This window comes from Aegilops tauschii, chromosome 6 (genome assembly GCF_002575655.3).
Source record: "Aegilops tauschii subsp. strangulata cultivar AL8/78 chromosome 6, Aet v6.0, whole genome shotgun sequence".
Lineage (NCBI taxonomy): Eukaryota > Viridiplantae > Streptophyta > Magnoliopsida > Poales > Poaceae > Aegilops > Aegilops tauschii.
Genome location: NC_053040.3, coordinates 445,017,047 through 445,044,032, shown reverse-complemented (window position 1 = coordinate 445,044,032; position 26,986 = coordinate 445,017,047). Strand labels below are relative to the sequence as shown.

The following is a 26,986-nucleotide window of genomic DNA, read 5'->3' as shown; positions in this document are numbered from 1 at the left end:
GGACGTCACCGAGCTGAACATGTGCAGAACGCGGAGGTGTCGTGCGTTCGGTACTTGATCAGTTGAAGCGTGAAGAAGTTCGACTACATCAACCGCGTTGAGAAACGCTTCTGCTTACGGTCTACGAGGGTATGTAGACACACTCTCCCCCTCGTTGCTATGCATCTCCATGGATAGATCATTGCGTGTGCATAGAATTTTTTTTGTTTTCCCTGCAATGATTCCCAACACCTGGCGGCAAACCAACCTCGGTAGGCCAAAATTTCGAAGTCGGATGGAGTTGCGGTGGGCGATTGGCTGCCGCCGGTGGCCGTGGCTTCCTCCTCTGGCCAAAGAGGCCCTCATCCACCTCCGCCGCCACCCCTATACCGTTCCTCCTCCTCTCCGCCTCGAATCACTGCTGCTCCGTCACTCTGATTCACGCCGCCACCGCTGCTCCGCTGCCCCGATTCGCTCCGCCACCGCATCGATTGGCCACCCCCGCCGGCCCTCCGACGCTCCTCCGTGCCACCCCGACGCTGCCGCCCCCACTGCCGCTGCCCGGATTCGTCCACCGCCCATTAGTTTTTACATCTCCATTTTGCATCACCTATTGGAATTGCACTTTTACATCTCCGTTTTGCATCATCTGTTGAAGTTGGCCCTTTTTTTGGAGATGCAAAAAGTACATTTTGGAGATGTAAATTTTTACATCTTCTGTTTTACATCTCCAAGTTTGCATCTTCTATTGGAGATGCTCTTATAAATAGATCAATCTATTCTTCTTCCCAATACCAAAACTTGCATCCTTCCTACATACAATTTTTAGCAAACCCTGAGTTTCAAATTGCAACGAATCTGAAGAACAATGATACAAAATGGCACTCACTCCATCCTTTTCACACCTGTAGAAAATCCATCTGGGGTGTTTGGGCATGCATGAGATGAGGCGCAGCACCAGCAACCAGCTGTGATCACACTTCATGATCGGTAGAGGCTCAACAACGAGTTGCTGGACGATGGCTAAGCTCGGACAACGGGCGGACATGGTTGTTCCTGTGATAGGTCGATTGGTGAGATGCGAGCACCAAGAGCGGGAGGACATATGAAGAGGCAGCACGGAGCGGCCGAGGTGGTAGTGTGGTTTGGTCCCCATTGAATCCCTCCAAAACACAACGACGTCGCTGACTGGGTGCATCGAGTCCGGCTACATGTGTAGATCCATCGATTTAGGTGCCGGCGACGAGAAGCGGCCGAGTTGAGGTGGGGGAAGAGCGCAACAGGTTCTACGGGTAGTTGGCGGTGGCGCATGGTGGCCGGCGGAGGCAAGTAGGGTGGCGTCGGAGTGGATGAGGAGCGTGGTGGGGAGGGTGTGCGGCCGAGGGGGTAGGGAAAAAGTTTACTCCACATGCGGGAGACCAAATCACATCATATACGATCGCAAATCATCAAACATAGTTGTCGAGGCTCCCGCAATGTTTGCTCCATCGTGGTGATCACATCCACGTTTTCAGAGTTAACCACAAACTTGATACTCCCTCTATTCCCTTATAAAATGTCTCTTTGTTTTTTTGTCAAACTTTGACTTATATTTTTGATCAGCAAAATATGGATTATATATCATAAAAAATATATCATCAGAAAATTCTTTGAAATGTGTATCCAATGACGTACTTTTTGTGGCATATAACTCATTTTTGTTGATAAACTTAATGGTCAAAGTTAGATATTAAAAAAATAAAGTGACCTTGTATAAGAAAATGGAAGGAGTACGCCCAATGAACTGTCCTAGAGTTAGTCCATATTTTAAAGCTATGACCTCAGCAGTCAACACATCTAAGCACCACTCAATCATGTCTCGTATAGAGGCTATCTCAGACCATGCACCCATCCTCTTATCTACTGGATTGCCACGACCACAGCACAGACGCAAGTTCAAGTTCGAACTGGGTTGGTGGCATCGGGATGGATTCCGAGACATGGTCAAGGAGGTGTGGGATAAACCGGTTGCCGGACATACCCCAATTCACAAATGGAACAACAAAATGCGTGCTTTACGTAAGTTCCTTCGTGGTTGGGCTAGGCACACTGCGGGTATCCTCAAAAAATAAAAGCTTCGTCTTTCATCTATTATTGATGATTTAGAAGCTTTGGCAGAGATTAGACCTCTCTCTGAGCATGAAATAGAGATCAAGAGTCAATCGAATGCCCAGTTAGCTCGCATGGTACGTGAAGAGGAACTTAAGTGGTACCAGCATTCAAAATCTCAGTTTATCCTAAAAGGTGATTCGAATACGAGATATTTCCATGGTGTCGCCAATGGTAGACACCGAAAGAAACTTATTCATTCCCTACATCAGGAGGAGGGCACGATTGAAGGGCATGAGCAACTTAAGTCTTATATAAATAATTATTACAAAAATCTATTCGGAACCCCTAAGAAAGGAAACTTCTCGATGGATGAGTCTCGAATAGATGACGTCCCGCAAGTTTCTGATGCGGAAAATAGCCTTCTAACAGCTCCATTTTCTGAGGAGGAAGTTAGAAAGGCGGTTTTCCTAATGGAGCACAACAAAGCTCCGGGTCCAGATGGTTTTCCCGCTGAGTTCTACCAAAACTTTTGGGATGTCATCAAACATGATCTCCTACTCTTGTTTGGCTGCCTTCACGTTGGCCAACTAGAGTTGTTTCGATTAAACTTTGGTGAAATTATTTTATGTCGGGGAAACGACACCTATGAGATCACGAGAATCCCTACTATGGTTGGCGGGGCGCGGGGTTGTGAGAAGAGCAGGTTTAGGAGCTAGCACAAGGATCGTTTACCCAGGTTGGGGCCGCGAGGATGCGTAATACCCTAGTCCTGCTTTAGTGTGTATTTCTGAGTGTTCTTGAGCTCTCGAACTAGCTATGGTGGCTGCGTAGTTCCAAAGAGCCGAGTCCCTCTCCAGTACGCCACGGGCCTCCTTTTATAGTCGAAAGGGGCTGCCACAGTGGCACACAGGAGGTGGAAAGGCCTACAGTACTGCGAGCTTATCGCCCGTATTACAGGATAAGACGCATTTAATGCATCACTTAGCTGTCCCTCAGCTTTATTGGGGACGGGAACGAGGCCCGTCCCGTCCGTCGCCGCCTCGCCTTGCTTCGACACGCGCCCAGGCCAGCGATGCATGTGGCGCCATGTAGGCAGGCAGGCAACTGAGGTGTTGCGGTGGTAGGGTCTTCACGAAGATCTACACGCCACCACGCAAGTGCTTGCTGAGTTGGCTCAGGAGCCGCTCGTCGCCACGCAGGTGCTTGCCTAGCTGGCTAGGCTGGCAGCTGCATGGGAACGGTGGTGGAGTCTTGGCAGTTGCGGGCCTGGCTGCGGCCCCATCCATGTCCTCGGCAAGGGTCTTGCCAGGGCCCCGGCAAGGGCCTTGCCGTGGCGTCGTAGTCGTCCCCGGCAAGGATCTTTCCAGGGGTCTTGTGGCTCTCCTCGGCAAGGATCTTGCTGAGGGTCGTCGTCTTCTGGTCCTGATTTGATCTTGTGTATCTATGATCTTGACAAAGATCTGCATGCCACCGAGGAGGTGCCTCCCGAGCCTTTGTCCCAACGTGGTTGACTACGTTGGAAGCCGTGGGCTCAAGGGTGGTGCGCCCCGCTGATGTTGGGTGAGCTGCCCCGGCAAGGGTCTTGCCGGGGGAACCTGCTTTGTCCCTCTGCTCTTTGTGTTCTTGATCTTGGCGTTGTTGTTGGTCTTGTGTTCCGGCTTCTCCCCGGCTTCCCTCCTCTGCCCTGCTACGCGTGGCCGCGACACGTGGCTCTGACTGCCCGTGCACAAGTAAAAGGGGTCAAAAGGAGAGTCCCTACTTTTGTACACCGACAGGAACCCCCGGGCCTGGGCCACACATAAGTGCCATGCGTTGTTGGGCTAGGCCCAGAATGGTGCACGGGCAGGCGGGGTGGATTTCTTCTTGTTGCGGTACCTTCCTCGCCCGTCGCGCCTCTCCATGGCTCGCGTTGAATGCGTGACGTGGGGGTCATGCGTAGGGCGATCGTGGCTTGCTTGCATCATCTCACGGGTCTAATAGTAAAGAGGCGGTCTGCGTTTCCCTCTTAAAAATGAGGGAGTTGCAGAGGCGCGGCTCATTTACTAAGTGGACCTGTGTCGTGGCCATTACGATTCCCACATCCCCCTGATCACGGGGCGTGGAATGGCCGTTCCACTTGCCATCCGGTCCTTGACCCGTTCGCCACGTGTTCCCCATGCATCAAGGAGGGCAGGCGGCGGACGCAGAAGGCGCGGGATTCTGTGCTGGGGTGGGGGGCCGGGCGTCGCTGATTGGGGCCGCGGGTCGGTCCTGATTCCTTGTGCCCCTCCCCATGGCTGGATTGGTTGAGCGGGGCGGCCGAGCTCTGACCTCGCCCCTTTATAAGAAGGGGAAGGACGGCGTTCCTCAATCCCTCATTACCCATCTCTCTTCATCTTGGCTCCTTCCCTTCCTCTGCCATGGCGGGAGGGCGCGGCGGTGCTTCCATGGTGGCGTCGAGGGTTTCTGCTCGACAACGCGCCCCTCCTCCTCAAGAGCTCGTGGCGGCGGAGCCGGCCATGAGAGGAAGGGGAGGGGGCGAGGGCAAGGCCGTCGTGGCGCTCGGGGAAGAGGGGGACGGGGCGGCGCATCGGCCTCGCCTCCACCAGCAGTCCCTCCTCCGGTGGAGGGCCACGTCGGGGATCAGCCTCGCGAATTCTTCATCAGGCTGCACCGGCCGGTGCGCCGCCGTCTTCGTCTTCCCACTCCGTTTGCTCTAGAGATGGAGCTCGACCCGCCGCAGACCCTGAGGCTGCATATGAGGGGCTGCGGGGCCGGCGGCACGCGGGTCGACGTCGACTTCCCCGCTCCTCACGTCATGTATCTTCGTCGCGGATGGAAGACCTTCGCTCGTGTCCACAGCCTGATGGAGGGGCTCGTTCTCTACTTCAAATTAATGGAGAACGGCCTACTCTCCGTCAAGGTCTTTGGGGACATGGGAACTCGCCTAAAGTGCTGCATGGAGAGCTCCTCCGACTATGAAGATTCCTCCTCGAGTGAGAGTGACGAGGAGGACAGCGACAGCGACGACGAGGGTAGTAGGCGGGAGGATGACGGGTCCGACTAGGTGTCGCATGCGTCGTCCAAGGCGACACCGGCAGCACCTCCATCTGCATCGCCAGCTCCTTGAACTTCTCGGGGTCGCCTCCTTGGGCGGCTGGCTTGGGAGGCCGGAGAAGACGAAGAAGGCGGGTGGCGGGCCATCAAGTCGGAGTACGCAGGCACCGACGCCTTCGTCGCGTATTGTCGGTCCTGCCGCCTCGTCTTCCAGCTCTTCTCCCGTCATCATCATCACCAGCCTCTCTTCGAGGTGGCCACCGGGATGTTCTCCTGGTGTCTTCTGCTGCTCGTGCCTCGCCTAGGCGCTCCTTTTGCCCTCCTGTTATCTTGTTCCGTTTCCTGAGGAGAGGGACAAGAAAGGGATTACGGGCACCTTATCGTTTTTCAGTCTTTAAGCCTACGGGCCTTTGTAAACTTTAAATCTTGTAATCCCCTTGCTCATGTTTGCATTCCGTACGAACTGTACCTGTTTGATATGTATTAATGAAAAAGGGTGCTTGCCGCGTTTTTTGTGCGTGAGCGAGGCCCATCCCAAGGAACGAATCCTTGCTATTTGTAAGATAGACATTATCGCCCGGCAACAGGCCTTGCCATCCTTTTCTTCATCCACAGCCACACTCACGCTCTTGGCGGAGGCTGGGGTGAAGTAGGTTCAGGCTACTCGTTTACTTCCTCGTCACCGCGACTACAACCAAGTTCCGGCCTAGGGAATAGTTCTAGGGCACGGGAAAAGGGGAGCACGGTGGTCTAGGAATAAAACGAGGTTTCATACATCCCAATTTTGTACGAGGATGCATATCAGGGGATAAAGGACTCATCTGGGTCAGCGGCCCCCGGCGACCTTGGCTTGTTGTGGTCGGATCTCCGGGCCTGCAGCCCCCGGCAACCTTGGCTTGCCGGGGTCGGGACGTCGGCCTATCCTCTTCCCTTCAGATAGCCCAGCAGAGATGTTTACGCATCCTGTGAACCTAAAAATGACAGGAGAGAACAGAAAAATGCACGTTCGACCTCTAAGCTAGGGGTTAGTCGCCACTAAGCACTATCAACCCTAACCGAGGAAGAGACTCAATCTAGCATGCATGCTAAAACTTAGGGTGCCAGCGCTTCATTTATTTATGCTCAGGGTTAGCGACTGGCTTTGTACAAAGGGTTACATGCCTTGTCGGCAAGGCTTGTACGAAAGGGTGGCTTGCCGGGAGGCCCGGCAACCGCGCCTTATGGGTAAAACTTGCGAAGATGTTCGATGTTCCAGGAATTGCTCACTGGAATACCATCTTCGGTCTCCAGGCGGACTGCGCCGGGCCTGGTGACTCGTATTACCCGATAAGGGCCTTCCCACTTTGGCGTCAACTTGTTGGAATTCTTGGCCGATTGAACGCGCCGAAGAACAAGGTCGCCTTCCTCAAAGCTTCGGGCATGAACCTTGCGGCTATGATAGCGGCGCAAGGCTTGCTGGTAGCACGCTGCTCGAACAGCCGCCCGAAGACAATCTTCCTTGAGGAGCGTTGCGTCATCTTGCCGCAGTTGCTCTTGCTCAAGCTCATCATAAGCGAGCACTCGCGGTGACCCGTATGTGAGTTTCATGGTGAGAACTGCTTCTGCCCCGTAAACGAGGGAGAAGGGTGTCTGGCCGGTGGCTCGGTTTGGTGTCGTCCTGATTGACCAAAGAACCGCCGGCAATTCATCGATCCAGCGCCTTCCGCACTTGTGCACCCTGTCGAAGGTCTTCGTCTGGAGGCCTCGCAACACTTCTGCATTGGTCCTCTCAGCTTGGTCGTTGCTCCGCGGATGTGCAACGGAAGCAAAACAGACCTTGCTGCCGAGGTCCTGGATGTATTGCATGAAGGTGCGGCTTGTGAACTGTGTGCTGTTGTCGGTGATGACTCTGTTTGGCATGCCAAAACGGCAGACTAGCCCCTTGAAGAACTTGACGGCTGATTGTGCTGTCACCTTTCTCACTGCATCCACTTCTGGCCACTTTGTGAACTTGTCGATCGCGACGTACAAGTACTCAAAGCCCCCGACAGCACGGGGAAAGGGGCCCATTATGTCGAGCCCCCAGACCGAGAATGGCCAGGAAAGAGAGATTGTTTGGAGAGCTTGGGCTGGTTGATGAAGCTTCTTTGAATGGAACTAACATGCTTCACACTTGGTTACTAGTGTCGTTGCATCCTGGGGGGCTGTGGGCCAGAAGAAACCTTGCCGGAATGCTTTGCCGGCAAGGGCCCTTGACCCTATGTGGGAGCCACATATGCCTCCGTGTATCTTTGCCAACAGCTCCAGTCCTTCCTCCCGGGGAATGCACTTCAATTTCACACCGTTTGGCCTTTTCCTGTACAGGACGTCATCGACGAACTGATACATGGCAGACTGACGGGCTACTTTCTCCGCTTCTTCCTGCTCCTCAGGAAACTCCCCTGTTTGGAGGAATCGAACGGTATGTTGTGCCCACACCGGAGCCTGAGGCTCGATATAAGGACTAAAGGCATCTCCTCCACCATGGGAGCGGCCGTCTCTACGGCTAGGGCTTGACGCCCTGCCGGAGCCAGTCGCCCTACGACAGGCTCAGTGTCTCCGGCAACATCCTTGTCGACGGCTCCGGGGAGCTTGGCGGGAAAGTACTTGCCGGGCCCTGATCTCCTCCGCTTGTTCTGCTCTGTTGATGGTTCAACGGATGGCTGAGTTAATCAAAGCACAAAGGTACCTGGTTCCACAGGCAGCTTGAGGGCAGCGCGTTTTGACAAGTAGTCGGCGATGTCGTTCTCCGCTCGGGGAACGTGCTCCGCCTGTACACCATCAAAGCGCTCTTCCAGCTTCCTCACTTCATCTATGTAGGCCTCCATCAACGGGCTCTGATAATCCTTGTTGACCTACTTGACGACAAGCTGTGAATCACCCCTGACGATGAGTTTCTTGATTCCGAGGTCTGCCGCAATCCTGAGACCGGCAAGCAATCCCTCGTACTCGGCAGTGTTGTTCATTGACGTCTCCCTGGGAAAGTACATTTGGACCACGTACTTGAGGTGCTCTCCGGTGGGTGCGACAAGCAGTACACCAGCACCGGCGCCTTGCAGCGAGAAAGCCCCATCAAAGTACATGATCCAGTCGCAACTTGCCTCCTTGCCGGGGAGAGCAGTCTCCTGAACTTCTTCGTCGGGTGTCGCGGTCCATTCCGTAATGAACTCCGCCAAGACTCTGCTTTGGATCATCGAAGTGCTCTCAAACTTAAGACCAAAACTAGACAGCTCCAGCGCCCCTTCCACAATCCTCCCGGTCGCATCTGGGTTATGCAGTATCCGTTGCAACGGGAGGCCGGTGACGACGGTGATCTCGTGTGCTTGGAAGTAATGATGCAGCTTCCTCGAGGCCATAAGGAGGCCGAAGAGCAGTTTCTGCACACCGGAGTACCTTAATCTAGCCCCCTGCAAGAGGGAGCTAACAAAGTGGACCGGGTGCTGCATCATCTTCTTCCTCGGCACTACTTTAGTTGGTTGTGTCACCTCTTCCCTAGTGGCGTCAGGCTCCGTCGTCGCTATCACTTTTGCGTCGACCTCTCTCTGCGCCACTAGCACGGCACTGACCACTTGATTCGTTGCTGCTAGGTACAGCAGCAACGGCTCTTGTGGTTTAGGGGAAACTAGTATTGGCGTGGAGGAGAGGTATTTCTTCAAATCTTGCAGTGCTGCTTTGGCCTCTGGGGTCCACTCCATTGGGCCCACCTTTTTCAAAATCTTGAAAAAGGGAAGGGTGCGCTCGGCGGACTTGGAGATGAATCTGCTCATGGCGGCAACGCAGCCAGCAAGCCGACGCACATCCTTAATCCGCCTGGGCGCCTCAATTTGCTCAATGGCCTTGATCTTGTCTGGATTCGCCTTGATCCCACGCTGCCACACAAAGAACCCGAGAAGCTTGACGGACGGGACGCCGAAGACACACTTCTCAGGGTTCAGCTTGAGGTTGATCTTGCGCAGGTTCGCAAATGTCTCTTCCAAATCTGGTATGAGTGTTGCCCTGTCCTTGGTTTTGACCACTATGTCATCTATGTAAGCTTCCATATTTCTATGGAGCTGGGGCTCAAAACCAATTTGGACTGCTCTCGCAAATGTTGAGCCAGCACTCTTCAACCCGAAAGGCATCCGTATGAAACAGTACGTACCACATGGGGTGATGAATGCCGTCTTCTCTTGTCATGAAGATCTGCTGGTATCCTGAGTAAGTGTCAAGGAATGACAATAGGTCACACCCAGTCGTGGAATCTACAATCTGGTCGATGCGCGGCAACGGGAAAGGATCTTTTGGGCAAGCCTTATTGATGTCCGTGTAATCAATACACAGCCTCCACTTCCCATTTGCCTTGCGCACTACCACCGGATTGGCCAGCCACGTTGGGTGGAGCACTCTTCTCACCAAGCCTGCCGCTTCCAGTTTCCTGATCTCCTCTGTGATGAACTCTTGCCGTTCCAAAGCCTGCTTTTTGACCTTTTGCTTGACGGGTCGCGCATGAGGGCAGACAACAAGGTGGTGCTCAATCACCTCCCTGGGAACGCCGGGGATGTCAGATGCTTGCCATGCAAACACATCGACATTCGCCCGCAGGAAGGTGACGAGCGCGTCTTCCTATTTTCTGTCGAGGGTGGAGCTTATGGTGAAAGCCCCTCATGTGCCATCCTCCTTAACGGACACCTTCTTGGTCTCTGGCGGCGTAGCTCTGGATTTCTTGCTCTTGCCGGTGGAGCTCTCTGGCACGTCCTCGATGGGAGCACTACACTCCGAAGAGGTGTGCTTACCGGAGTGGGTGCGAGAGGCCTTACCGGTCTTCTTCTTCCCTCCCGGAGCTTCAGCGGCAGGAGCAAGTGCCTTGGCGGCGGCTGCTGCAACTGCTTCCCGGTAGAGTTGGTCAGCGCAAATCAGCGCATCCTTCTTGTCAGAGGGGACGGTGATGATCGTCATTGGCCCAGGCATCTTCAGCGTGTTGTAGGCGTAGTGTGATGCGGTCATGAACTTGGCTAGCGCTGGGCGGCCGAGGATCCCGTTGTAGGGCAAAGGGATCTCGGCGACATCAAAGACAATCCTCTTTGTTCCTGTAGTTCAAATCACTTCCAAACGTCACGGGCAACATGACCTTTCCCTTTGGCTGACTTTTTCCCGGGTTGACCCCTTGAAACGTGCCTGTCTCTTTGAGGTCTCCATCAGGAATCTACAGTCTTTCGATCACAAAGGGCGAGATTAAGTTCAGACCGGACCCGCCATCAACTAGCATCTTTGTCACTTTGAGGTTGCGTATTGTTGGTGAAACCAACAACGGCAAGCACCCGACCGCAGTTGTGCGATCAGGGTGATCCTCAGTGTCAAAGATGATAGGTGTGCTGGACCACTTCAGTGGTTTCTGGCCATCGAACGACGGTTCTGCTGCTGTGATCTCACACGCCCACTGCTTGAGCTGGCAGTGAGAAGTATGCAGCGAGGCACCATCGTCGACGCACATAGCCTCTGTAGCTTTCTGGAACTCATGGTCGCCGGACTCGTCGTCTTCTTCGTGATCATCGTCTTCTTGCTTCTTGTCGCGGCCCCGAGCGGGCCTCTCTTGCTGGTTGTCCTTGCCGCGGCGGCCTGCTTGGCCGCTATGCTTCTTGCCGGACCCCTCGGCACCATCCTGGCCCTTCTCCTTGTCCTGCCTCTCATATTCAGCTTTTTGCTTCTCGGCAAGCAGCTCAACTTGTCGGCAGTTCTGGAGGTCGTGGCCCTTGGTGCGATGGATCTTGCAGTATTGCTTGTCGGAGTTTCCTGGCTTCTCGGCTGTTGCCAAGGCCCGGCAGGCGACGCACCCGGCAATCTCCTTGCCGGGGTCGTCTGCCTTGGTCTTCTTGGCGGCGCCGGCATCGTCAGATCCCTCGACGGCAAGCACGGCTCTACCCTTACACTTCCTGTTACGGCGCCGTCTCTTCTTTGCCGGGGCGGCAGTATCTTCGTCTGAGGAGTCAGTTTCCACGCCGGCATCTTCGCCGGGGTACTTCCTTCCCTCTTCAGCCCGAGCACACCTGTCGGCCAGAACGTAGAGCTCTGCCACATCTTTCACCTTGTTCATCGCCGGCTCTTCACGCATCTTGCGGTTGCGTACATTCTGATGGAATGCACTGATGATGGCGGCAGGATGAACATCTGGGATGTTGTATTGCACTCGGTTGAACCTCTGTATGTACTTGCGCAGGCTTTCTCCTTCTTTCTAGGGGATGACATGCAAGTCGCTTGCCTGGCCATGAGCTTGGTGGCCTCCCGTAAAGGCGCCAACAAACTCATGGCACAAATCCGACCAGGAAGAAATAGAATCTACTGGCAAGTGCATCAACCACGACATGGCGTTGGGTTTAAGTGCCAACGGGAAGTAATTGGCAAGCACCTTATTGTCGCGAGCTCCGACGGCTTGCATCGCAATGGTGTAGATGCTGAGGAACTCCAACGGGTGGGTCTTTCCGTTGTACTTCTCGCCGATGTCGGGTTTAAACGTGCGGTGAGTGGGCCACTGGAACTGCCGCACCTCACGGGTAAAGGCTGGGCAACCTACCTCGTAAGGTAGGCCACCGGAGCCGCCCGGATCTGGGTGGTCCATAGTGGGCCCTGCTCATCTGTTTGACTGATGGCGTGCTTCGCGCCGGCGCTCGATGGTGGTCCGAGCGTCTTCGTGAGCTCTCTCCCGAAGCACTTGGCGCTGGTCGCGGTGGGTCTATGGTTCGGACGACGCTATGGAAATGTCATCACAAGCGTCATCACGACGGACTGGCGCCCGCGGTAACTGGCGAGGAGGAGGAGAATGCACTGTAGCCGCAGCGCCTCCGCCCTCCGGTCCTCCCACCGCTGGCTCGTGGTGCCTCGACGGATCGCCGGCCCGAGGGCCCCGCTGGCGGCGGCTCGTCCTTGTTGGCGATGCCGACGAGGCTCCGGATGGTGGCTCTCCACTCGTCGAACTTCTCCGCAGCGGGAGGGAAGTCGGAGCAACTGCGCGCGCGCTAAGGCCTCTGTCGGCGTTGGCGGCTGTGAAACCTGCATGGATCGTGACGCGCTCCGACTTCTAGCCACGTTAGAAGGAGCTCTATCACGACCCTGCGGTTGCACGCCGTCTTCGCCAGCGCCTCGGCGTCCATGCTGGTCTTCTGCGTCCCGTGAATGATGCACGGGACTCTTTCCGCGGCGGCGCCCGGGGTCTTCAGCGTGGTGGCGTCATTCGTCGCGCGCAACCTGACAGGAGCGCGCCGTGGGCGCCGGCGTAGGTGTCTTCGAAGCCGCCGTGCCGCCCACAGGTGGCGCGACAACGCTCTTGGAGGGCCCCGCGCCGCCTGCGGGGGGCCTGGCTCCCTCTTTGGATTTGGTGGTGTGTGGCTCATTGCCTGGCACACGAGCGATGTTGGTGCTTGCGGGCCGCGCCTCGGGTCCTGTCCGTGACTAGTCCGCTGCTCGCCCGCATCGGTACGGGTCGTTCGGCTCCCGATGAGCCAATCGCCGTGATCGTCTTCTTCTTGGGAGCCATGGCGATGAAGAACTGCTAAACTAGATGCTAAACCAGATTCTCTCAACTGCGCCCCCTACCTGGCGTGCCAAAGATGTCGAGGAAACGACACATATGGGATCACGAGAATCCCTACTACGGTTGGCGGGGCGCGGGTTGTGAGAAGAGAAGGTTTAGGAGATAGCACAAGGATCGTTTACCCAGGTTCGGGCCGCGAGGTTGCGTAATACCCTAGTCCTACTTTGATGTGTATTTCTGAGTGTTCTTGAGCTCTCAAACTAGCTATGGTGGCTGCGTAGTTTCAAAGAGCCGAATTCCTCTCCAGTATGCCGCGGGCCTCCTTTTATAGTCGAAAGGGGCTGCCACAGTGGCACACAGGAGGTGGAAAGGCCTACAGTACTGCGAGCTTATCGCCCGTATTACAGGACAAGACGCATTTAATGCATCTCTTAGGTGTCCCTCAGCTTTATTGGGGACGGGAACGAGGCCCGCCCCGTCCGTCGCCGCCTCGCCTTGCTTCGACACGTGCCCAGGCCAGCGATGCATGTGGCGCCATGTAGGTAGGCAGGCAACTGAGGTGGCGCGGTGGTAGGGTCTTCACGAAGATCTGCATGCCACCACGCAGGTGCTTGCTGAGTTGGCTCGGAAGCCGCTCGTCGCCACGCAGGTGCTTGCCCAGCTGGCTGGGCTGGCAGCTGCATGGGAACGGTGGTGGAGTCTTGGCAGGTGCGGGCCTAGCTGCGGCCCCATCCATGGCCTCGGCAAGGGTCTTGCGGGGCCCCGGCAAGGGCCTTGCCGCGGTGTCGTAGTCGTCCCCGGCAAGGATCTTGCCGGGGGTCTTGTGGCTCTCCTCGGCAAGGATCTTGCTGAGGGTCGTCGTCTTCTGGTCCTCATTTGATCTAGTGTATCTATGATCTTGACAAAGATCTGCATGCCACCGAGGAGGTGCCTCCCGAGCCTTCGTCCCAACGTGGTTGACTACGTTGGAAGCCGTGGGCTCAAGGGTGGTGCGCCCCGCTGGTGTTGGGTGAGCTGCCCCGGCAAGGGCCTTGTCGGGGCCGCTGAGGCCGCCCCGGCAAGGGTCTTGCCGGGGGAACCTGCTTCGTCCCTCTGCTCTTTGTGTTCTTGATCTTGGCGTTGTTGTTGTTGGTCTTGTGTTCCGGCTTCTCCTCGGCTTCCCTCCTCTGCCCTGCTAAGCGTGGCCGCGACGCGTGGCTCTGACTGCCCGTGCACAAGTAAAAGGGGTCAAAAGGAGAGCCCCTACTTTTGTACACCGACATTTTATTACCTAAGGTTAATGAGGCTGAAAGGATACAACAGTATCGGCCAATCTGCCTCCTTAATGTCAGTTTTAAAATCTTCACGAAGGTTGTGACGATTAGACTACATTCGGTTGCTGAACATGTGGTTCGTCCTTCTCAAACTGCTTTCATGCAAGGCAGAAACATCCTAGATGGGGTTGTTGTCCTTCATGAAACAGTCCATGAATTGCATCGGAAAAAACTGAATGGGGTAGTTGTTAAAATCGACTTTGAAAAAGCTTATGACAAAGTCAAGTGGTCTTTTCTTCAACAGACTCTCATAATGAAAGGATTTTCTGCAGAGTGGCGCGCAATGATCCATAGCTTCGTGAGTGTAGGTAGTGTTGCCATTAAAGTCAATGATGACATTGGTAACTATTTCCAAACAAAGAAAGGATTGCGACAAGGTGACCCAGCATCGCCCATGCTATTCAATATAGTGGCAGATATGCTAGCGGTCATGATTGAGCGTGCCAAGGTTGATGGCCAAATTGATGGGGTGGTGAATCATCTAGTTGATGGTGGTCTCTCCATCCTTCAATATGCTGACGATACAATTCTCTTTATGGATCATGACCTCGAGAAAGCAAGAAATCTGAAATTAATTTTATCAGCATTCGAGCAACTCTCAGGGCTTAAGATCAATTTCCATAAAAGTGAATTGTTTTGTTTTGGCGAGGCTCAAGACGAGGCCCATCTGTATGCTGACCTATTCGATGCGGGTTGGGCCAGTTTCCGATCACTTATTTGGGGATACCGATACATTATCGGAGACTCACAAATGTTGAATGGAAATACGTCGAGGAGATACTACAAAAAAAGACTTAACACTTGGAAAGGTAAACTGCTATCTCTGGGTGGAAGGTTGGTCCTCATAAATTTAGTACTAAGTAATATGGTACTATATATGATTTCCTTCTTCCAGTTGCCGAAAGGAGTATTACATAGATTGGATTATTTCCAATCGAGATTCTTTTGGCAAGGAGATAGCGAGAGAAAGAAATATCGGCTGGCTAAATGGAGTGTGGTTTGCCGTCCCAAGGACCAAGGCGGGTTGGGCATTCATGACCTTGAGGTTAAGAATAGGGCCCTTCTCGGCAAATGGTTGTTTAAGTTATTGACGGAAGATGGTGTATGGAAAACCCTCATTAGAAGAAAATATGTGGGTTCAAAGGCGGTATCACAAGTATACTGGAAGCCTGGGGACTCCCATTTTTGGGCGGGACTAATGGCAACGAAGAAACATTTCTTCCGCTATGGGTCCTTCTTGATTAAGGATGGCTCGGAAATTAGATTCTGGGAGGATATGTGGCTAGGTAATGCTACACTCCATGAACCATATCCAGCTCTATACAATATTGTGCGTCACAAGGGTGATACTATCGCCAAGGTTTTGGAATCATTTCCGCCAAATGTGACGTTCAGAAGGGATTTAATTGGACCTAGACTCCAATCGTGGAACATACTACTCCAGCGGTTAGCCACGGTACAGTTGTCACAAGGGTCCGATGTATTTCGTTGGAACCTACATGGGAATGGGAAATTCTCAGTGGATTCTATGTATAGAGCTTTGATCCAGTCTGGCGTGGCAGTTGATAATAATAAGAAGATCTGAAAGATGAAGATACCTCTTAAGAATAAAATCTTTGCATGGTATCTTCGTCGCGGAGTCATTCTTACTAAAGATAACCTTATTAAGAGGAATTGGCATGGAAGTACACAACGTGTCTTTTGTCCGCATGATGAGACAATAAAACATTTATTCTTCCAATGTAAATTGGCTCGTTCTATATGGTCAGTCATCCAAATAGCGTCTGGCTTGTATCCTCCTTGTAGTGTAGCTAATATATTTGGCAGTTGGCTACATGAGATTGATCACAAGTTTAGAACTCTTATCATGGTGGGAGCGCTTGCCGTGATTTGGTCGCTTTGGCTATGTAGAAATGATAAGGTTTTTAGTGATAAAAGTACTTTTCTTATGCAGGTTATCTATAGATGTACCGGGACTCTTTGTTTATGGTCCTCTCTACAACGAGTGGAGAATCGAGACTTGTTTATGGAGGCTTCGGCGAGGGATATTTTTATCCAACGTGGGTGGCAGCATGATTTTAGGATTGGGCCACCTTCAGTTTAGGCGTTATACAGATTTCATTTTCCTTGTATATCGCCTTATTCTTTTATTTTGCCTTGGTGTGAGGACTTAGTTGGCTGTGTGCATCTTAGTTATGCAGAGGCCGGGTGTAATGCTTAAACATTTTAAGTAATAAAACGCCCCTTTTCGAAAAATAAATTTCTTCGAACCGTCACAGATAACAGCACCTGCAGTTTCTCTGAGCATCCGATCATCAAAACTTGTGTCGAGGTTCAGTCTCACATAGCCCCTGGGAGGTGACAATCATCCGCGTTTCACTTCTTCCTTTAGAGTATCTTCAACAGACGCGCGGTTGCGCGGCACGTTAAATTTTTTTTAGCGCCGAAATAGCATTTTAGCACGTTGGGATGGTGTTTTGCTTTACCAGAAGCGAAAAAACACGGCGCCCAATCCGGCGGCCCCACTTACAGCGGCCTAGATTTTGCAGCGCACGCAAGCGGGCACACTAAATAAGCAGCGCGTGATGCCGTTTCCTCCAGCGCGCTGAACCTATTTTGCCGCTCGCGGGATTTTAGCGTGTCTGCTGGAGCATCAGTTTCGGTCCCGCGTGTAAAATATAGTCGTTTTTTTCAGCGCGTGGCTAATCTAACGCGTCTGTTGGAGATGCTCTTAGCAAAGCTGCCGCTGCATAATTTGACAATAAATCTCCAACAGGCACGATAACTTGAGCCGGTGATCGGGTGTGCTCGTCATGAACTAGTCTTCTGCTCTCCCACCACAAGTGCCAACGGCCAAAGGCTACCGTCAGATCGATTCTTCCTTGGCCTAGCACAGTCTCAAACTATTCGGGTGTGCCAATCAGATGTTCAAGGATAGCTTCACCTCCATGGTCAGGTGCATGCCTTTGAGATAACATTGCTAAGGCCTAACTCTGACCATACCTCCCTTGTCTTTTCGAACACCCGGAAGGTACTTGATAGTCTCCGGCCCCTCATCATAAGCTGAGCATTGCGCATGTATCTTCATATATATGTATATCGGCCAGAATTGCTCGACACACGGCAGTGCATTGCTCTCCACAAGAATAATTTGACTTTTGCCGGGCAGCTCGAGCTCTACAATTTCTCCCAGATCGGGGGCATGGATGAGTTAGTGTTGGCAGGGCATAGGTGATAGGTGTGTGCTAGGTTTGACACGAATGAAAGTACTGTGGTCTGTGGAATGGCCTCTCCACTATCGCTGGCCACAAGCCCAGAACAACCGTCTCAGCGTCTCGCGGCTTCTCCACCGTCTCTTGTTTTTGTCCTGTACGACGCACTTTCCATGGCATGCTGCTAACTGGATAGGCACATGTAAAGTCGCACAGCCCAATAGTAATATGCAGTGTGTAACTAACAATTTCCGTGCAGAGTAAGAGATAAGGTAGTACCATATCCGTTGTTCGGTGGATGGGTTGCTGCACACTTGAAAAGGGCATCACACTCCGCACCGCCTTCAGTTCTCGTATGAAGTGTGATCAGCGGTCTGGCCATGAATCGCACGCACTCACCAGCCGCACGCTCTCTCTCTCTCTCTCTGGTCTACGTCAATTGGCAAGCCCTGGGAAAGACAAAGGAAAAAAAAGGTATTTGCAAGTTGCCTGGAAATGGCATTTGCGATTAGTCGATTTTGGGAGAAGAAGATGGTGAGCTGCTGTTTCTGGCAACGCCTCGCTAGGACTTGGCCGGAGATGGGGATGATGTCTTCGCCTCAGGGGGTTGACAGTGTAGGGTTCGTCGTCGCTGGATGATAGAGCAAGGCTTAGAGGATGGACGAAGAAGGTGGCGTACCGGAGCCGGAGGCTTGGCAGGCACTACCGGAATAAGCATCGGTCCCGACGGCCACATCTACGCCAACGGGGGCCGTAGGCATATATGTAGGTATGCCGACGGCCTAGCGGCACCCGTCGGTATAGGAAGGCCGTCGGCATAGCTAGGTCTATGCCTACCGCCCCGTCGGCATACCTCGTTCTGTGTGGACGGCCCCCGTCGGCATAAAGGAGCTGTCGGCATGCACATGGGCCCGACGTCCCACTGATAGACGGCGGGTTGACGCCGTCACATATACGCATAGCCCTGGCGGCGGCCGTCGGCATAGATTGCTTGCCACTGGCACGGCTATGCCGACGGCTTCGCCATAGGCATTATATTAAATTATTTATTTTTTTAGTTTTAATCTTATTAATTTATATCTGATTTATGTAAACTTCAACATACATAAATTATTTCAGACCCAGACGAAGAGGCGTGCGTGACTACACCACCGGTCACGGCTACGTGACGGGGGCCATGGATGGGAAGAAGAAAAGGCGGCGGGAGAATGATGGAACCTAGGGCAAAAGTCAAGCGATTAATACTTGGATTTTTTTTCAAGCAACTTATGACAACCCAGAAAGGAAATATATGCTCCCTCCAGACCTTTTTAGTCCGCACATAAATTTTGTCCCAAGTCAAAGTATCTCTACTTTGACCAAACTTATGGAAAAAAAATATTAACATTCACAATGCCAATTCAACGTGGTTAGATTCATTATGAAATGTACAAGGCCACAAACTCAGATTACAGGTATCAATGTACTGTAAGTCAGTTTTTTTCGTTTACTGAAATCATTAATACGCCTCGTGCAAAGAAGGAAACTGAGTGGAGCAAGCAGCTGGCTATCATTATGACTGACAGGTTGCTAGTATGAGAAAAAAATCATTAATTTTGTCTCGATTACTGTTAATGGCCTTATATAGATGCAAAATGTTTATAGTGGTCTTGTATAAATAAATGAAGGGAGTATACATATTTGATATTGGAATATAAATTTGATCAAACTTTGCAAAATTTAACTTGACATATATTTAATATGCGGAGTAAAAAGCACCAGATGGAGTACATATGTAGGCCAATGGGCCTATCTAGTTTCAGCCATTGATTCTAGTGGCCAGCTTGCCTCCAATCCACGTTGCTCCCTGCGGGGATAGAACAGCAGCAGCAGCACTGTTGCTAAAAAAAAGGGCTGCAGCAGCACAGCCACCACCACAGCTGGTCTCACCAAGCAAGTCCTACGTAGCTATCTCCTCCCTGCGTACGTACGTATACAGATTATAGACGTTGATCGCTGAAACGACAGCAGCCACAGCAACAGAGAAGCATTACTTTTGGCACCGGAACGACTAGTCCCAGCCGCTAGTTTCTGCCTCAACTTTTGCAACTTTGGATATATAGATTAACTAAACGGTAGTAATGCTAACCCTGTCATTAGAAGATGATGTCAAAGCCGATCGATATGATACCAAGCATCGGTGTCATTTTGCCGCAATAATTTAAGTAACAGAGAAGCATTATTGTTGGCATCGAATGGGCCAGGATTTTCCATTAGCCTATATATCAATTGAAAAAATATATTAGAAAGTTTTTTCTTGAGAATCAAATATATTAAAAAGTAAGAGTTTAATGGAAAGTTTCACTAATTAATCAGCCTGGCCCATTGGGCTGAATCTGCCACTGGGCTGTCAGCTTTCTATCCATGGCCAGAGTTTTCAAGGCTACCCGGGCCTATCGCGCAAAGTGCGGATCCAGGTATATCGCGTGCTTTTACTCTCCTTTTGTAGGAAGGGAATACTATCGGTTTGGCTAAACTTTCATCGACTAAGTTGCAATTGATGATATATCGGATCCGCGTGAATTTTGCCTTTTTAGTTTTTCTTTTGCTCTTTTAGTTGTTTGTATTATCCGGAGGCTTGTTTCTGTTTTCTTCCTCTTTAGCAATTTATATGTACAGTTATGACTGAACAAGACACACATCGTCATATTGCCTAGGGAGATAAAAGGACATGATCCATGCAAATGCAAAAAGAAAATAATAGAAGAGACAAGCAACAGTGAATAAGTTGCATTGTACGTCATACTCGACATTTGGGCATCATACCATATCAGGTGCATGTGTAGAAGATGCACGCATTTTTTTTTTAAATGGAGGAGGACCCCCGGCCTCTGCATCTGGACGATGCATGCAGCCACTTTATTAATTATTCACACAAGATCTTACAAAGTCATACAACAATAAAACTAAAGTCACCGTTTATGCAATATCTGTCGCTACTCCTATCCAATTGATGAAGGGATGCTGATAGTCTGGGCCTAATACCGAACAGACCTCGCAGCCAAACCTACCATCTTAGACCTGAGGTCCCAACCAGGCCACCTGCCGGGTATGGGGCACCTACCAGTCCGACGCACTCCTCAACCAGGACGACTGCCGGGTATGAGGCCGCCACAGCCACCTGCCACCAATCCATCTTCAGTGTTGTACTGCTGCATCAACCTTGTTCGGTCTAACTGCCGTCGACGCCACCACGACGCCAGACAGCGCCACCTCCCTGCGCGAGTTCATCTCCGCGCATCAGACTCCGAATCTCCACAGCGCCACGCCGCCAAGATCCGCCGCCATCAATGTATAAGATGAAGTACCACTCCACCAAAGAAGCCGTCCTCTGTTCCCCGAGCCCGTATGTACCTCCATGAATGACGCCCCCAAGGGGGAAACAACACCAGAGCGCCGCCATCATCCGATCAACTGATCTAGGGTTTCCCCCGGAGGTAGCAGAGAGTGACCTTGAACTTCTCCACGGCGATGCCTTCAAGAAGGGAACGACACAGACATCGCCGCCACCGCCGGCCTTTGCAGTAGTCAAAAGCAAGTTTTCACTCAGATCTGTTCGAAGAAATTTCATCTCTCGTGCACGGGCCGCCGCCTCCTGCGACGTCCCCGGGAGCAGGATCCCAAGATCCGCCGCCACCGGCGCCGCCAGAAGGACCCACCACCCGACCGTCATCCCTGAAGGGGGCGACGCCGCCACCGTGCTCGGGTCCGGCATCACGCCAACGTCTTCGGCCACCCCCAATTAGATCAGTGAAGGAGGATAGCCAACGCGAGCGCCCACCACCGCTTAGGACTGCCGGACGGCGCCTGAGCCCGACCACCCGAAGGAGAACCGATCTGGGGCGGGAAACCCCAGATCCGCCGCCGCCAGCCCCCGCAGCGCCGCCGGGATCCCATCGGGCCGCCGCCCGAGCGCGCCAACTCCACCTCCATGCTGTACGCCCAGGGACGCCGATGCATCTCAGCCAAAGGATCCCCTCATGAAGAGAGGAGGAAGGCCCGCCGTCCGCCGTCCGCCGGGCGAGCTTCGCTCATCGGCCTCCTTCGGCGGCAGCGGGGAAGAAGGGGAGGAGGGCGGTCGAGGGCGGCGGCGGTTGGGGCGCCCGAGTCCCCCCCCCCCCCCCCCCCCCCCCCCCCGAGGCGACGCGAGCGAGCGGAGGGATGAGAAGATGCACGCGTAAGCTCTTCCTTCCTGTTTCTCAACTACGTAAATAGACATATATGAAACATGGCCAGCCCGGCCCAAATAACAACCGGAAAAGGCAGCACAAGGGGAAAAAATGACCAATGACAGCCCATGTTGATGGTGTAGGGATAACACGTGTGACTGAACCACAATAACAACAATGATGAGGTCAATGTCAGGTGAATAAGGCCAAACTATATCTTATCTAGATGAGTTTTAGGCATTCTCAAGTTACATTAAGCAAGCGATCACGACACGTACATGCGGTCTCGGCCGTTACACTTGGTATAACCAGCACTCGCTGATCATTCTCTCACATGACAGGGGAGAAGCTGAAAAGAAGAAAAATGAAGAAAAATTTCGTCTCCATGCATGCATGCATTACCAGGAAAATAGTTAGACAGACTGCTCGATCGGCATATGGTCCGACCTCTTGACTAGCTAGTACTCCTAGTTGCCATTGCTCGCCGGCGTTTCGACGTTCAACACATAGCCGCCGTTGAACTTGCCGTTCCCGAGCTCGTGCTGCTTGCCGTTGCCGTTAGTCACTGAGGTTAAGGGCAGCTCACCGGCGCCCTTGCTGCTACCGGCTACGAAGTCGTCGGGGACTTGGTTGACGTTGTCCTTGCTCTTGCCCCATATGAGAAAGTAGAGCCCTACCACGATGATCACTGCACCAATCACACTGAAAGCAGAAAATGAAAGGGTATCATTAGCATTGTTGCACTAATGTAATACTTCATCTGGGTTATTAGTTCCACTCATATTTTGGGTCAAACTTTAATTATATGTTTGACTAACAAAATATATGTTGTATGCTCTAAAAATAATTAATGTCACTAAAGATTTTCTTTGAACAAAAATCTAACAATACAAATATATTTGTAGCACATAACACATTTTTGGTCGAGAAATATATGCTCACCAAAAAATCATGTGGATCAATAAATCGTGACGGAGGAAGTATATGTCTTTGTCGATCCTGACATGGTAATGAAGAAATGTAGTGTACCTTCCGAGAGTGATCTCCTCCTTGAGAATGATGGAGCCCATGACGGCGGTTATGATCATGCAGAGCGGGTTGAAGGCTGTGACGAACACCGGGCCCCTTTGCTTAGACACGATGCCCTGCACATAGTACGCCACGCCGGAGCACACTATGCCGGCGTAGACGGCGGTGAAGAGGCGGGCGTCGAAGCCGATGACCCATGCCTGAGTGTTGGCACGCTCGGCGACGAGGGCGACGCCGGTGCTCATCACCGAGCCCACACCACAGATGAGCACCGTGAGGGACAGCTCCGACGGGTAATCCCGGAGCGTGCTGGACTGGAGGACGAAGAAGCACGACCAGGCCACGCAGGCGGCGATGACCATGATGGTCCCCTTTAGCCACGCCGCTGCATCGGCGCCGGCGGCCGCACCGCTGGCGTGATGCTGGCCCTTGGTCCAGGGAAACTGCACAGCGGGGCCGTGGTAGAGGATCATGAGCACGGCGCCGGCCACCGTGAGGACCGTGCCGGCGATCTTGGCCTGGCTGTGCAGGCTCCGCAGCCGCACCTTCTCCATGCGCAGGATGAGCGCCAGCACGAAGGTGACGGCCGGGAGGATGTTGATCAGCGCGGCAGCGAACCCCGCCGAGGTCAGCTTCGCGCCCATGTAGTAGAGGTTCTGGTCAAGCACAGGCCTGCGAGGTAACGACCCAATAAGCCACATGTCAGTAACAAGATTTTTGCACATGATCACTATGGATAGACGACGGTCGATAGAATTAATCAACCATACGGACGTACTCGAGGAATGCGAGCCCCATGATCTTGATGAAAATGGTGATTGTCATCTTTGGCCTCAGTCCCCTGCACAAGTTGGAGCATGAACCATGATTTAGGTAGAGTAAAAATTAATTGAACTAAACTACTCCCTCCGTTCCTAAATATAAGTTTTTCTAGAGATTCCACTACGCATGCAGAGTAAAATGTGTAAATCTACACTCTCAGAGCATCTCCAACAGACGCGCGCTAAAAAAGTTTTGCAGCGCTGAAATAGTGCTTTTGCGCATGGGAGGTTTACCAGACGCACAAAAACACGGCGCCCAACCCGGCAGCCCCGGATGCAGCAGCCCGCGCGCACAAGCCGGCGCCCCAACATTGCAACCCCGAAGCCCGCGTGCGCTAAATTTACAACTTTGTTTTTGTGCGTGCTCTATTTTACAGCTTCTGCTGGAGCGTTGTTTTTGGGCGCGCGCGCGCTAAAAGCCATGTTTTTCACGGGCGCTTTATTTGGCGCGTCTGTTGAAGATGCTTTAAGATACGTCATACATCTGTATGTAGTCTGCATTGAAATCTCTAAAAAAAAACTTATATTTGGGAACGGAGCGAGTACCTAGTATGCATGCTTCTAGCTGGCATGTGGGTTCCATGCATGGTACCAATGAGGGCAGGGCTAGTGGAAGGTTGGCAAGTGCGTTTACACGTACGTAAGCACACATACGGCACAACGCACACACATAACCTGCTTTGTTATGTGCCATTTTCTACTTATGCTAATCAATGCACTCTGATATTCTGGTGGATCCATCCATATATAGATCGATGCTGCATGATGAGGCTGAGGCACGCACATATATACACATACACATGCAGATGCTAGCTCATATAACGCGTGACAATTATTCTGCTTTGCCGATGCAAAACAGAATATGGTATGAAGAATAAGCCCTGGTCCAGAGTACTGGTCGATCGGGAATAAGGTATCTCCAGGTAAAAAGAAAAGAACAATGCATCTAAATGAGACGAAAATGAGAAAGAACTGAGCAAACTATACGTGTGCTTGCTCGATTGGCAAGCTGGCGTTGTTAATCTTCCCAATCTACCCATTTCTCTTGATTCATGTACATTGTCCCTCCCTCGGAATTTTGTCGAACGTACTAAACGAGAACTGGAACAAATAATCGAGCCATTTCGGGGTCATCGTTGATGTGCAAGTGCTGCAGCTGTGAGGCAAAAACTACATGAACGTGCATCCATGCATGTGGGAGCTCACAGTTCCAAACTTCCAAGTATAGCATATTGTTTAGACTGTACTATATATGGCGACTCATGTGCTAAATGTGTGTCCAAGGAAAAATTGGCAAAGAACATGCATGCACGCGCGGTTCACTGGCATGCACACGTGACTACGTATTTCGCATGATGCACCAATGCATGCATGCGAAACGAGGCCATGATATGCGATGCGTGGATGAGATGAGTCGTTACCTCTCGAAGTAGAGGGCGAAGGGCGCCATGACGGCGGTGGCGACGAGGTTACGGTAGACGACGAGCACGAAGTGGCTCATCCCGCGCTTTAGCGACGCCACGGCGACGATGTACATGCCGGCGAACCCCACCTGCAGCAGCACCATCGCCAGGTACGGCTTCACATCGCTCACAACTTTCCACCCCATGCCCATGATCCTCTCGATCTCTCCTCACTTCAAACTTTTCCAATTGCAAGTCCTCTTCTTCTTCTCTCACTCACTCTCTTGTTGCTATGGTAGCTCGACGGGAAGTAACCACTACGCCAGCAATGTGACCGATGAGGCGATGAGCTCACACCGCGGCTGCTGTCTCGTTTATATAGAGGCTCGAACGCTGCTGCGCACAGTACGCATACCCAGGGTTCAGGAGGTGGATGCAAAGCGTAGTGTAGCCATCGATCGGTGGATCCGAGTCATGGATGCGCCTGCGTTAGTGGTAGCTTAGCTGTATGTTCCGTTCCCAGTTTTTAATATTCCATTTCCGGGCAAAGGAGACGAATTTGAAGCCGACAGAGTCAACGTCTGTGGGAACTGGGCTCATTAGCTGAGGCTTACTTCACCTTGCCCCTAGCTAGAGCTAACTAGTGCTCTTGTGCCAACAACCATACATGTTCATGCGTGCGTGCATGGTGTGTGTAATAGCTAACCTAGATGAGGATCAGCGTACTGTCAATGAGTTAATCAGCTCGTAATTAAGATGTATCACCAATGTTCAAGTGATTTAATGTTGGGTTTTCAGAAAACTGCTTTTAGGAGAAATTTAGGGAAAACGAGTTTAAGTTGGTTTTTTGGTGTGGTACGGATGAGATGTATGCCGGATTGCTGTACCAATGAGGCATGGGTGAGTGTGTGGTGGCAACTGGCAAGAGCATCTCTAGACATTCCTCTAAAAGGCTTTAACTACTTAAAAAGTTCTGTTTTGAGTTAAACCGGACCACCGCGGACCCCCTGTAGCACATGCCGCCCTTCTGCCCCACTTCGATTCCCTCATCAGTCATCGCCATCGTCGAAGTCGAAGCATCTACGCATGTCGATGTCGTTGTTGTCTCTGACGCACCTAGGCCTTTGTGTCGTCGCGTTTCGTCGAGAACCGAACCGCGCAGCCTCCGGGGCTCCTCGCGGTATGTCTTCCTCTTCTCGCGCTCGCATCTCATGGCTCATTGGACTGCCGGCACATCCTCGTCCATTGGCCGGCCATGTTTAGCCCTCACCCAACAAATTGTCGTCTCCCCTTTGCTAATCATAAAGTGTGACGACTGTTGGTGGCTGGTGCTGCACCGGGTCTCGAAGACGGAAGAACACCCCATATGGGTCTTCTACAAATGTGAACTGGACAAAGTGAGTGCAATATTGTGCGGTTGTTGTATGGTTTCAAAATAATTTGAGCTCAATGTTTGCTTGATGGTATGCAAAAAGGTTGCAACTTTTGGTTTTGGGAGAAGAATCCATTGATGTATTGATCAAGAGAGGTCTATTGGATGTTGGTGCACTAGTTGCTAGAGATGACATTACAGAGAATGCAATGTCCAAATTTATTCATGGGGAGGTAGAGAAGAAACAATTGTGCATGTCAAGCAAAGTCAACAGAGAAGAGCGAAAGATGAAGAAGGTATTGATTGGACTTGTAAGAGCAGTCAAGGAAGTTATGTTTTCTTTTCGAGTGTGTAATTTTTCCTGTTATGTTCTTTGGGTTAGTTCTCATAGTTCAGAACCAGTGAAGTATGTGCCTAAGATATCATTGAATGAAGTAAATTGAGTAGTGAAACTTAACTCAAATTTGCTTCTCTTAGCAGGCAGCTCTACACTTTGAGCCATGCCTAAAAGTAAATGAATTTGTGTTCAAAAATTGAGGAGTTAAGTTTTAAGGATTAAGTTAGTAATCACTTTTTAACTTCTTATATTTAAGGAGTTAAGATTTGAGGAGACATTGGACGAGTTAAATTATGGGAAAGTTGTGATTCTACTGCCATACAGCTATATCTTCTATCCTCGCCGTACATTTTTGCATCAAAGTTTGTGTGGGCGAGCTTCTCTTTTTTGTTTCTCCTAAATAAAAGAACATCTAAACTTGAAAAATTTGCGGATCAACATCACACAAGTACTACCATGTGAAGACATGTTTGGGGATTTTATGGCGCAACAAGAATTTTTACAATGGTGCAACTTATTCAAAATTTGTAATTTGAAAAAAAAATTCATACAAGAATCAGAAAGATTTTATACATAGAGTGGCACTTGTGTATCGTTGAGCTGCAAGGTTTCAAGGTCAAATGTTTCTCTTGTTTGGAAGAAACAAAAAAATGAAATTCATAT

The 26,986-nt window shown here is 51.6% G+C and overlaps 1 protein-coding gene across 1 annotated transcript; it reads right to left on the bottom strand.

The window, feature by feature from the left end:
• Positions 1-21,555: 21,555 nt before the first annotated feature.
• LOC109753455 (WAT1-related protein At1g44800) lies at positions 21,556-24,961 on the bottom strand. The gene is made up of 4 exons (XM_020312356.4): positions 24,633-24,961; positions 23,169-23,231; positions 22,391-23,062; positions 21,556-22,063 (listed from the first exon to the last, which is right to left on the bottom strand). The coding sequence occupies exons 1-4, from the start codon at positions 24,824-24,826 to the stop codon at positions 21,829-21,831; spliced, it is 1,164 nt and encodes a 387-aa protein (XP_020167945.1). The 5' UTR covers positions 24,827-24,961; the 3' UTR covers positions 21,556-21,828.
• Positions 24,962-26,986: the final 2,025 nt, after the last annotated feature.

Excerpts from the sequence above, each read along its gene's own strand:
- LOC109753455 (XM_020312356.4), bottom strand. The coding sequence starts at position 24,826 with ATGGGCATGGGGTGGAAAGTTGTGAGCGATGTGAAGCCGTACCTGGCG. Across the intron at positions 23,232-24,632 it reads TTCGCCCTCTACTTCGAGAG|GGGACTGAGGCCAAAGATGA; the intron begins GTAACGACTCAT and ends CAACTTGTGCAG. Across the intron at positions 23,063-23,168 it reads ATGGGGCTCGCATTCCTCGA|GCCTGTGCTTGACCAGAACC; the intron begins GTACGTCCGTAT and ends GTTACCTCGCAG.